At 40.7% G+C, this 12,242-nt stretch overlaps 3 protein-coding genes across 7 annotated transcripts; 1 reads left to right on the top strand and 2 right to left on the bottom strand.

Moving 5' to 3' along the window:
- Positions 1-622: 622 nt before the first annotated feature.
- On the top strand, positions 623-2,852 carry LOC135614383 (protein SOSEKI 5-like). Of its 2 annotated transcripts, XM_065111715.1 has the most exons (5): positions 623-711; positions 807-1,101; positions 1,181-1,250; positions 1,331-2,164; positions 2,312-2,852. In XM_065111715.1, exons 2-5 carry the CDS (start codon positions 882-884, stop codon positions 2,406-2,408), a joined length of 1,221 nt encoding a protein of 406 aa, XP_064967787.1. In that variant the 5' UTR covers positions 623-711; positions 807-881; the 3' UTR covers positions 2,409-2,852. The 2 variants fall into 2 exon arrangements, with proteins under 2 accessions (XP_064967787.1, XP_064967786.1); XM_065111714.1 differs by having other exon boundaries at positions 686-1,101.
- Positions 2,853-2,948: 96 nt separating this feature from the next.
- On the bottom strand, positions 2,949-5,859 carry LOC135581910 (small ribosomal subunit protein uS8-like). 2 transcript variants are annotated; one of them, XM_065111716.1, is made up of 4 exons: positions 5,764-5,859; positions 3,602-3,745; positions 3,361-3,521; positions 2,949-3,261 (listed from the first exon to the last, which is right to left on the bottom strand). In XM_065111716.1, exons 2-4 carry the CDS (start codon positions 3,732-3,734, stop codon positions 3,163-3,165), a joined length of 393 nt encoding a protein of 130 aa, XP_064967788.1. In that variant the 5' UTR covers positions 3,735-3,745; positions 5,764-5,859; the 3' UTR covers positions 2,949-3,162. The 2 variants fall into 2 exon arrangements, with proteins under 2 accessions (XP_064967788.1, XP_064967789.1); XM_065111717.1 differs by having other exon boundaries at positions 5,680-5,813.
- Positions 5,860-6,436: 577 nt separating this feature from the next.
- LOC135614382 (UDP-glucuronic acid decarboxylase 6-like) lies at positions 6,437-11,929 on the bottom strand. 3 transcript variants are annotated; one of them, XM_065111710.1, is made up of 14 exons: positions 11,790-11,929; positions 11,424-11,543; positions 11,159-11,269; positions 10,673-10,759; positions 9,598-9,685; positions 9,306-9,397; positions 8,589-8,653; positions 8,417-8,505; positions 8,233-8,310; positions 8,029-8,122; positions 7,877-7,943; positions 7,727-7,790; positions 7,190-7,230; positions 6,437-6,885 (listed from the first exon to the last, which is right to left on the bottom strand). In XM_065111710.1, the coding sequence occupies exons 3-14, from the start codon at positions 11,246-11,248 to the stop codon at positions 6,700-6,702; spliced, it is 1,041 nt and encodes a 346-aa protein (XP_064967782.1). In that variant the 5' UTR covers positions 11,249-11,269; positions 11,424-11,543; positions 11,790-11,929; the 3' UTR covers positions 6,437-6,699. The 3 variants fall into 3 exon arrangements, with proteins under 3 accessions (XP_064967782.1, XP_064967783.1, XP_064967785.1); XM_065111711.1 differs by having other exon boundaries at positions 11,465-11,543; XM_065111713.1 differs by lacking the exon at positions 11,424-11,543 and having other exon boundaries at positions 11,790-11,813.
- Positions 11,930-12,242: the final 313 nt, after the last annotated feature.

Raw genomic sequence — 12,242 nt, 5'->3', positions numbered from 1 at the left:
AGCTGTCTTCTTCCTTGTTTGAATAATACAATGGCTGTAAGATGCCCTTAAAATAGGACTTAAGACAAGTACTCTGCCGAACACTTGCATTGACTTCCAAATCAGGTTCACATGGAGTCCACCTTTTGAGGCCAATTTGTCCATGTCCCCGAGACTACACCTGAGGAGATTGATATTAGCAAAGATTATAATATGTTCCAAGTAGACAATTGATATGAGCAAGGACATGACCTTGGTACTGCGTGACTGAATAGATGTGATTCACAGGAGAGACGACGATGACAGCACAATGATCGTGCAGGTGATGATATGACCAGGAAGAATGGACATGGCTTTGGGAGACTCTTACATGTGTTCCAACATGACTGCTTATGGAAAGCCCTAAAAGACAAATACAAAACCCATAATCTACGCCGACATTCATACAAGAACAATGCATCTCGAGTTTGATTCCGTTGCCTCTGTTCCCAGTTTCAAAAATCATGATCACACAGAGGAACAGAAAGTCAATTTTGCTTAAGGTCAACAGAGCACACTTGAGAGTTGACTAATCCAATCACCTGCTGCTACAAATTCTGGCGCTACCTTTTCTTTGAAATCGGCAATGGCATGCATGCCCTCCTCCTCCTCCAGTTTTCTCCTTGTCAGTGTGTGTGAGATGCTTAAACGTCGCAGGGGAGTTGATTCTTTGCTTGCCAATGGTTGACTTGGGTATAACTTTCTGCTCTCCTCGGGGATTCCACAGCCCTTGTCTTCCATCATGTCCTCTTCAGATCACCCTTTTAATGCTTCGACTTTATGTGCAGTGATCACATGAGTCCACTTTGTTGCCTCCTTGTTGTCCTCAGATACCCACTCTCAGTTCCACCTCCAGAGAGAGAATGGCAGCCGCTTTTAGAGGAAGCGCTGAGCCTTCTTGGAAGCAGAGGAGTGAGTGGAAGACGAGCCCAGAGAGGAGAATGGTGTGGGGTGAGGCGAGGGCGAGAGCCACCACAGGGAGAAGAGCTGCGGTGGTTTACTACCTCTCGAGGAATGGGCACTTGGAGCACCCCCACTTCATGGAAGTCCCCGTCTCCTCCTCGGAAGGGCTCTTCCTCAGAGGTGAGCGCAACGGTAGAGAAGCCCTCGTCTCTTTCATCTCTGTTGTGATCTCCTGAGCTCCTTCGTGCTCCATCTGCAGACGTCGTCGACCGTCTCCGTGTTCTCAGAGGCCCAGCCATGGCTGGGTTGTACTCCTGGTCTTCCAAAAGGTAAGAGATGTGATTCCACACGATCTTACTGCTCGTGCGTTTGCCTATCGTGTTGAATCCCTGCCTTCCGGCGATATCAGGAGCTACAAGAATGGGTATGTGTGGCATGATCTCTCGGAAGGCGACTTCATCCACCCTGTGCATGGCACCGAGTATGTGCTCAAAGGAACGGAGCTTCTCCACCTCGGCATCCCTTCCTCCTCCTCCTCTGGTTCCCAGGAAAGCTCCGCTTCCTCCACCAGCTCCGAGAAGCCTTCGGAGACCTCCAAATGCGCGCAAGATGATGCCGCCGTCTCTTCCGTGACGAAGCAGGCGGTTCGGAGCTCCATCGATGTGAGCGAGTATAAGGTCTACAAGAACCACCTGAAGGCCGAACCCACCGTTAAGTCCGCCGACGCATCTACCCAGACCGAGGAGCACAGGTGGCATCGGTGGCGAGTTCCCATCGGCGAAGAGAAGCGGGAGGAGAAGCTCAAAACCGTGGTGACGGAGAACCCTGCCGCCGAGCTCAGCAGAGATGAGATCTCGCCGCCGGCTTCCTCATCCAGCCCGGAGACACTGGAAGCGTTGATCAAGGCCGACTGCCGCCGGACCACCGCGGTCGGGCCGGACGACAAGGACCGGATGGACGGCGGCTGCTTGAGCGGCAGAGTGAGGGCCTCCGCGGTGCTGATGCATCTGATCTCGTGCGGTTTCATCTCGGTGAAGGCGAACGGGTTGTCGCTGATGCCGCAGGACATGGGAAGACTCGGTCGAGCCGCGTCTATGGGGCGCATTCCGAGCTCCCGAGCCATTAAACTGGAGGACAAGGAGTACTTCAGCGGGAGCTTGGTGGAGACCGACAAGATGGTGGGCGAGGGCGAAGGCGGAGAGCTTCCGAGCTTGAAGAGGTCGTCATCAGACAATGCTGATAGGTATGCGTTAAACAGGAAGCTAAAACTTGATACGGATTCTTTCATGGATCTCAATCAGTGCGATAAAGGAAATCTGAATAGTATTTTGAGTTGGTGGATGCAGAATTGGCTGTTGATATTGTTTACTTCGTGGTGTGTCACAAACAGGGGATCGAAGATGGATTTGGGCAAGCAGGTCGAAGAAGACGCACGTACGAGATGCGTGCCACGAAAGCCAAAGACGAGGAAAGAACGGAAACCTTAGAAGTAGAGAGAGAGAGAGAGAGAGAGAGAGACATGTAACTAAGTGAGGCGTGTAAAGGAAGAGTAGCACGCAAGCTTTCCCCATTAACTCGAGTGATGTTGTTCATGTTCATGCTTGTGCTTATGATCTTTCGTGATTCTTTTCTTAGTAGACCCTGCAACTCCATTTGGTATTAGGCTCTGTTGCACATATAATGAAAGAACACATATCGGTAGCAAAGACTCCTCTTGACTGCCCATTGACAACACATTGGTTCCATTTGAATCATACTGCATAAGATTAGAGGGAGAAGACTTACAGCCGAAACCCCACCTAGCAAGTGCATGGTTTGACAGGTATCTTTGCGCCTGAGGATGCTTAGGATTCCAGTTCAGTTGCTTGTGAAACCAGCACAGATCCTTCAGCGTATCTCTCAGTAGGGTAAAAGCATATAGAACTGTGTACAGGAAGCTAAATGACAGTGAGAATGAGAGATGTACTCCCAAGTTATAGTGGATTGAGATTTTAAATCCTGTTTTATAACAAATATTTGCCAAGAACTGAACCAAAATTTCAGCAAACTTTCAACCAAAAGATTCTCACCGTTCCATAGAATAAATCAAGTCTATCAAAGTAAAGGAAGCGAGCCTCTGACTTGTTCGATATGGAAATTAAATCCAAGACATTCAAGAGAAAAACAAAATAATACGATTGTTCCAACTGAGAAAACCAGGATCTCCATTTATGATCTGCTAGCTCAATAAAAAGCCCACGTCTAGTAAAAGAAGCCGAGTACTTTGCCACCAACATTCTTCCTTCTAGCTTCTTCATGATCCATGATTCCCGCAGATGTCGTCAGCACAATGTAACCAAACTGCATTATGGGTATTAAAAATGATTTTTATCATGACAGCTTGATGCCACTCACTCGAATAACTTAGTACTATGGCAGGAACCAACTGAATTGACTTACCTGACGTGATGGGAGCAGCCTAGCAGTCCATGGCTCGATCTCTTTGACACCCACATCAAAGCGAGGACTAATGACACCACACTTGTTCAATCTCCCATTCAACTCAACAACTATTTTACCAGCTCTGTGGTCGTCGACGTATTCAAACTCGCCGATATAGCCTGAGGAAACATATGCGCAAGAGAATCAACATAATGAAATGTTTGTTGTTGCACCACCTAAACATTGTTGAATCACTAACCATGCTTCTGCATGACAAGGAGGAACTTGATTATCACTTTAGAGGATGGCCTAATCATGACCTGTCGCTTCCCACGCTTCTCAGCATTGTACATGCTCTTGAGAGCATCATTCAAAACACTGATTCTCACCATCTTTATCAAGCCTGTAAAAAGAACAATTGGTTACGTGTATTTAGGTGAAAAGTAGAAACCTGGAGTCACAATGACCCACTAAAAGAAAAGGAGTCTTTGCCAAGACTTGCTATCCAGGCTGCAACTCTGGTTAAGTATAAACATTAAGCTGCTCTGATTGCTTAACAAGCAGGATTACTTGACCAAGCATCAAGGGATTCTTCTATGAACCAAAATAAAGTGATATTGCTAAGCTGTTCCTAATGGAATGAACAGCTAGGCCCAAATTTGGAATATAATTTTGCTCAGCAAGGCAAGGTTTAGGTCCATGTCACCTTATCTATGGTTGAAAAGGTACCAGCAAAAGCACGCACACTCAAGTCCATGTCTCACTCAGGTCTAGCACCTGCTATTATTTCAACTCTATCTAACCATTCATCTGTTTCAAAACCAACATTACAAACATTATCAAACCTTAATCAACCAGATTAACCCACCCAAAAAGAATAATTACTTCAGATCAAAGTGTTTGAAGTATGAATTCTATCACATATATGTTGATTTTAAAGTTGGTAGTTCCAAGTGGCATAAAGTGTAGAACATAAAACTTTCTTAATAGAATGTGTGATCATTCATTTAGCTTAGAATTTGTCCCACAAAATTAAACAATACTGGCTTAAACTTTTGCTATGTACAATGGCTGCCAAGTTTACAGATGTCAATATAGAGTGGACAAAAGCAGCCAAATCTGACCATGAAGAAAGACAAGAGGGCACAAAAAAGAATTAACAGTAACATTATTTAAGGGATTTGATACCTTGCACTGATAAAACAAGTGAAGGATACCAAAAGAGTGCAAAATAATCGACATAAAAAGAATAATATAATTATGTACCACGAGGAGGGCAGTCATTATGTACCACGAGCATGGTACACAAACCTGTGATGATTCATAATCCAATTTAGACAGTGTATTCCTCTCCTCTAGTCGGCAAAAACAGTCATAAAGCAACAATCGGTAGCCATAGAGTCTTTTGTAGTGATCATACACTTAAACCTGAGACCTCATTCCAATCAAATCATATTTGTATAACACTTCAACTATCACAAATAGAACTTCCAACACCCCCACATGAAGGATGTAAATTTCAAGACATTTTTGCATAATTTCAACCCGCTTATTAAACTAAAAAGCAACTCATCTAACTCGAACACAAATTTTACACATCCAAATCTTTTGGAGACTTTATCATGTGCCCCCACATCGTGTGTCCAAGTATAAATGCAAACAAGACGTAAGATATGTAATTCCTATTCAAGAAGGTATTTCAAATGGAGGATAAACAGAGCAGCTCTGATGGTGAATTGCATACAACGTTGAAGTTGACAAAAAAAAGAGCCCCCTTCCCTACAGCAAGCCAAGCAGGAATTAGGGCCAAATTTTCATCTTCCATTTTTTTCATTCTCTTTTTTGTGAACTCAATCAATCCCATTATTGTTAACCACTTGTTCCTAAGTGCAAAGCAAACTGTAACTTTCAAGCGTATATGTTGTTGAGGCAATATGCAAGTTTTACACTTTGATTAACAAATCAGTGCAAAAGTTTAAAGTATCAAAACGATATGATTCCAACCACTCTCCCTATCTTCCGAGAACACACAACCGTAGGAGTTCTTTCACAGTTGGCAACTAACAACAGCCATCCAAGCCATACCAAATGGATTAGAGACTAGCCGAAACAAGCAATGCAGCATGTCAAATGCTTGATTTCTCCTTAAACTAGATATGGCGAATGCACCGTCTCTACATACAGAAGAACACCTTTCCAATAAACAAGCAACAATCTTGACCGGAAATACCAAGAAACACAGAGTGCGACAAAACTCCAGATCTAAGACACTCTACAAGAAAAATCCATGAAATACATGAACACTAAGAGATCGAACAGAGATCATGAGACGGCAACCATCGATCTCGAAGCAGATCCTTCTGATCGCGGATGTACGGAGGCCAAGGGAAGAGGAGAGCAAGAAACCGATGAGGATCGCACCTTCGGAAGGACGAACTCGGCGAGGTGAGGACCCAAGACCCTGGCTCGACAAAGATGGACGAGAGGAGGAGAAAGGTAGGGCATGGCGGCTGGGGTTTATATACTATGCTTCCACCCAAGCAATTTCTGTCACTCTGAGCCCTTAGATCGTGATCCAACGGTCGATCTATGGTAGGAGAACAAGTGCCCTAGAAATTTACCTGGACCGGACCGGACCGGTCTGGCTCAGAGTCTGGTGGCAGGTGTCTCAACCTCGACCCGGACAAATCGATCCATTTGGATTTCTGGGATCGAGTTCGGATCGAGTACATGTTTTAGATTGGCAGAAAGGTTTAATCTAATTCGACGTAAATGGGTCCAGTTCTTGGCAAGTAGGATTTTGTCTAATGGTTCTTACGGTTCAATTTTCGACTTTTGTCTGGATTTTGTCGTGAAAGAAAAACCTTGTATGATCAGACTGTATCAGTCATCGTTAAAGACTACAAGTCCTAAATTTTTCCAAGCAAATAGTGATACTTCATCGTCCCAGTTTCTTCTAGTTCAGTGTGTGATAAGAAGTGCAAACTCTGCATGTTCTTGCTACTTGCTAGAAAAGGAGACATTCAATGGGAGAAACCTGGAGTCAGTTGCATCTTTGATCACATCCACAATGAAGAACATCACGAAACGAGAATTGATTAAACCACCTTTATTCTGTATAACAATTTTGCTTTATAAAAAAAATAAGTCCAAATATGTTCTGGAATCATTAAACTTCACTACTTATACAAATTTCTTCTCCAGTGCTCGAATATAATCCTTTTATAACCCCCTTCTTGAGATATAAAGTCTTTTAACAATCAATCAAAAATAGGAACCAAACATCATTTATTCTAAGTCGACAGTAGAACATTTTCCCAAGGCATAACTTCAATTCTTCGAGATGGTGTATGGAGTCTATGCTTTCTTGGACACGCCGAGACGCTGCTTGAAATCCTCTTCCATTAGAGGCAGACCCTGTCGCAAGGTAATCTTGGGTTCCCATCCTAGAAGTTGTTTTGCTTTTGCGATGTTAGGCTTCCTTTGACGCGGATCATCAGGGGTATTCTCAACAATTTTGATTGAGATCGATGGCTCAATCAACTGCAACACATGATAGAGCTCGGTTATTGGGATGTCTCCATTGATGATATAGAGATTAGCATGTTGGAAACTCTAGGAAAAGTGTGTTGTGTGCAACTCTTTCTTAAAGTTTCTATGTAAATGTTATTTTATTTTTCCTGTCTACAACTAACATATGAATTAACCAAAAACATCAGTCAGAAAAAATCCGATGTTTATTCCATTTAGCATAATAAGAAAAAAAAATAAAGATTAAAGGGGTAAAGTTTTTTTTATATTTGACGAGAAAAGGGTAAAGTTGCTCAGAGTGCATAATACAACTTACCTCCTTCACTACCTCAGCAAGTTCCGTCATCGTAAATTCACCTTCAGGAAATGCAAGATTCGATTAGAGAGTAATCCCAACATTAACAATTAATAACATCGCATTATTGTATCATGAACACTTTTCACGATTCAAACTCTACTCTCCCAAGTCGCAAAGGTACAATCTTACCATTGTACCAAGGCCCACTTAATGAGAGAATAAATCCTAAATCAGGGTAGGTTTTCCTATTGACCATCACATATTAGTAATCAGTACTTTATGATATGTTATGTGAATGAACAGGACACACAAACACGAAGAGATTCACAGCATGTGGTTATGTAGTCACTCGAGAAACAAAGATGAAAGGGCCCTGCTGTCTAAAACTCAAAAATCCTATTTTCTAGTAATTTCGAGTTTCTAAAATTCCAGATCAATATCCTGTTCTCTTGGCTTGTGATACAGGAAGACAGGGCACAATGAAGCAGTATGCTTCTTGATGAACGAGTATACTGCAAGTCAACCATGAAACTAAGAGGAAATCATGGAAATTACCAGGGTTTCCTAAGTTAATAGGGCCAGTGTTCTCTCCTTCCATGAGACGAACAAGTCCATCAACCTAAATGGCAAATCAGATGTATAAGCATGACAAAACCAGATAATGCAAAACTCTATAAGCTCAATTAAGAAGAAAATAACTTTTACCATGTCAGAGACATAACAGAAACTTCGAGTCTGTGTTCCTGGGGCTTGAACCGTCAAGGGTTCACCCCTGCATGGAATAATAGCCAGATCAAAATAATTGATCATGATCAAAGGAATATGCAGTACAATTGTCGATGAGAACAAAAGATTACCGAAGCGCTTGAGCAATGAAGTTACTGACAACACGACCATCATCAATATTCATGCGAGGTCCATACGTGTTAAAGATTCTAGCAATCCGGATCTCTGGTAGAGAATAATGATCACAGATGTAAAGCAGATGGTAAGGACTTGATAACTCCTTGTCAATAACAAAACCATTACTCAAACAAGCCCCTTAGATTACAATACTGCACCTATGCCATGCTGCCTATGGTAATCAAACATTAATGTCTCTGCCACTCGCTTTCCTTCATCGTAGCAACTCCTCACTCCTAAAAATGTAAAAGTTCAAACAATTATAAAGGTGATTTAAGTGAGGGGGCAACACATTGCTGGACAGAAAATAAACGATGACTCGCAAGAAAGAAACAGATGTACCAATTGGGTTAACATTTCCCCAGTATTCCTCTGTCTGAGGATGCTCCAGAGGATCACCATACACCTCTGAGGTTGAAGTCAATAAAATTCTGCAACATAGGGAAATAAAAATATATGCATATACCTTATGCTCCTAGTATTCTTAATTATACAAGTAGTGATTAGACCATACCTTGCTCCAACCCGCTTTGCAAGCCCCAACATGTTCATTGTGCCCATCACATTAGTCTTAATAGTCTGTTAAAGACATCATTTTGAGTTATTTTCAATTCTAGTTGAACTTCCAACAAAAAATGCATACAGCAACGTGAAGTGAGTTGAACTATAAGAGCAGCACAATCTATTAAAAATGGTAGAGAAAGCTATTGAAGCTACTAGAAAGTTAACTTCATAATTGAAGGTTTCCATCAGCTTGAAAAAAAAAGGGCTTATTGGTGTCCTGGTGCCGGCAAAACAATAAAAAAGGCATAACAAAAGAAAACTTGCAAGCCTGCTAAGAGGCTATGAAGAAAACACATGCAAATACGAAGACTTCAGATGAAATACTGAAGAAAATTGAGAAAACTGTGTTAGTGTATAATTCTCTTCAAAAGACAGTCACCATATAGATTGCTAGAATCTAGCAGGAAATGTGGATAAGATTCTACAATTAGAAGTTCAGTTACAGTTGTCGAAAAATGGTCTATTTTAAAATGTCAAATATACATAAATGAAATTACTAGTTTCATGGAGGTACAAGGCACCATGGAACAGAGCTTTCTTCCAGTGAAAGATATGTAAAACATGCTAGAATAACAAAAAGGTATAACCTTGATACCAAGATAGAAAACTTTTACTATTGATATTAACATTTGACATATTCCTAAAAGTCTCATCTAGAAACTCTTACCTTGACAGGATTGTGTTTATAGAAAATTGGCGAAGCGGGGCAAGCTAAGTGATAGATCTGATCAACCTCCACCAATAGTGGCTCAGTAATATCTGACAGGATGGACAAAGAAGTTTATAGGTATGAAGACAAAATGCAAAAGTACATTATTTACTAAACCATGTGATATCCAGATCTGTTTAGGGATATGAAGAAACAAACTTAAGCAAGAGTCTCGTGAATAAAAAGACTACAAAAATGGAAATACACTTCCAACATGCCTCAATTGTTATTTAATCTAATGAGAAAGTACCATGTCTAATCAGCTCAAATCTTGGATGACCAATCCATTTCCTGAGATTGTCCTTTGAGCCAGTGAAAAAATTGTCAGCAACAATTACCTGGCAACAAAGGAAGGAAATGCGCATCATTTGAGTATATGATGTAATTACTCTAGAGTTCACACAAAATTTGTATTTACATCAAAGGAAAGCAAAAATAATTTTGACAGAAACAATTAATGTTTCATTCATGCAACAATATAAGAATAGATGAAAAAATATAAAATGGCACATAAAAGGGATTCAAGCTTTAGTTCCAAATCATTAATCAATGTGATACCTAATCCACTGTAATGTGGTTGTACTGTCACCAAAATCATCCTATTTGTCATCTTATTTTGAGTTTCAATTAGTTTCCCACCACTTTTGGGCTATGTATAACACAAATACCGAATGTTATCTTTTCCATCATGGAAGCAAAAGTAAGTAGAAATATTATGGAAACATGAAAAGAACACACAATGAATTTTTTTCAAGTTGGTTTATGTTCTTTTCTACATTAACAAGTTTGACTAGAAAAAAGATGGTGAACGGGATAACTGATCGATATATAAATGACTTCTAATGACCTTCTTTGCACACCATAACAATAGGTTCTTAGTTTTTTGTTTCATTTCTTCTCTTAAGCATCTCCATTTAACAAAAATACTCCCATTGGAGGAATCAGTCATGCATGCCATCTGCTACTTGTACTCATGCGTCTATCTCTGTGAAAAACATAATTTGTGTTTATCATATACTATAAAATGACAAGAACAATTTACTATAAAACTTCAGGAGGCTGACATAGAAAGAGAGATATAGGTCAAAATGATTGTTGATATACAACTAGTGCAATATTAATGACACAATGAAGCTTAGAAATATTTGTTTAACGCATGCAGTTTAAGACACATCGAATAAACCAGTGAAGGAAAAGAAAAACATCTTAGAAGGCTCCTAAAATTATGAGTTCTTCAGGAAAACCAAGATAAATGATCTCATTTATCATCAATGATTACAGCAATATCAAACCCAAAAGTCTGCTAAAGTAGTTCAACCACATACCTCATTCTTCTCATTTTCCATCAGCTTGTCAACCAAATGAGACCCAATAAAACCAGCTCCTCCAGTCACCAAGATTCGCATGTTGGACTGTCAAGAAGAAAGATCAAAGTCAACTTAGAATGTTTTTTTTTCCATGAGAAATAAAAATACAACACAAAGAAAAACCAAAGACCATGAGATCTTGGAAATGATTCCTGAATTTCAAAGATGGACATGATAATTCAATTTTGTCCAGCAAATTATACCGCGGGAGACCAGACTCTTCAAAAGCTCGAGTCTGTTAACAAATGCTCCACAAAATTAAGTAGTAAATTATACTGAACTTGAAGGAACTCTTTTAGCACAAAACATAGATCAGCTAACTTTCTTACTCAAAGATCTAGCGATCTAGAATCATCGGAGCTTAAAACCAACATGAGAAATGCTTTAATCCAGAAATGCAAAACAAAGCAAGCCAAATCCAGAGACAGAAACCGAGCTTCAAACCTGAAAGAATTTGGAGTTTCTCAAAGGGGAAGGGGTCGGAGGCTTCTTTGTCACGACATGATTGTTACCGTTGGCTGCTTCCGTCGCCATTCCTCAAATCCGTTAGATAACCTACACCGCATGTTTCAAGATCTCATTGAACATCGATGTACCAGAACCAAAGGGATCAAGCAACAAAATCTTATAGAACCAAAGATAAAGATTTCAAGAACAAAGTAATTCAAATACGAAATGAGGGTCTTTCAACAAAAAAAAAAGAAGGAACCTTTGTTTTATCTCTTCTAGCGACCAGATCAAAATCCTTACTTTTCTCCTGATCACTGCACCCCACGGAAGAATTCTCGAGATCCAGGGACCTTATATAGATCCGAACCACCAGCACCGCCTGATCCAAACAATACATGCAGCTCAATTTATACAAGGCAAGACAGTAAGCTTAGGATTCAAGCAAAGGTAGTGCTCTCGAGAGCGAAATCCCTCCATACACCAAACGACGCCGATCTAACTCACTATTTTACTACCTCATCATCAAGAACACGTCCAACTAACACGACACATTATCATTAAGAGATCCAATCTTCAGCCAAAAAAAAAAAAACCCCGAGTTCAAGGAAGCGTTGAAGAGAGTTACCGCAGAGAGATCCGAAGAATTAAGCTGGGGGATGAAGAATTCCGAATGAGATTAGGGATTTGGGTTTGGGGTTTGGGGGATTTAGGCGAGCTATAAAGGCCGCTCGGCTCAGCTCGGCTCGGGGTTTGGGATCCGCCATGCCAAAATTACCCTGTTGTGGTGGCGGCAACGTCACGATCTCTGATCTCCAGCCGTGAAAGATGCGGGTCCCTTGAATCAGACGGTTCCTATTGATCTGTGTACCGCTCTACTACGTGCAGTTACCCAATTATCTGTTTTTTTATCTCTAGAGATAAATGTAAAAAACAAACTTTCTATCTTTTTTGTTTCTAAAAACAAAAACACGTGGATTATGGCAACACGCTTCCTCACATAGCAAAATAGATTGGAGTAAATTACAAATCTAAACCACAAATTTTGAGATAAATTATTATAATATTAATCTTTATTATT

This window comes from Musa acuminata, chromosome BXJ2-6, assembly GCF_036884655.1.
Source record: "Musa acuminata AAA Group cultivar baxijiao chromosome BXJ2-6, Cavendish_Baxijiao_AAA, whole genome shotgun sequence".
Classification (NCBI taxonomy): Eukaryota; Viridiplantae; Streptophyta; class Magnoliopsida; order Zingiberales; family Musaceae; genus Musa; species Musa acuminata.
Note: the sequence above shows the minus strand (reverse complement) of the source record. Positions and strands in the feature narration are given on the sequence as shown.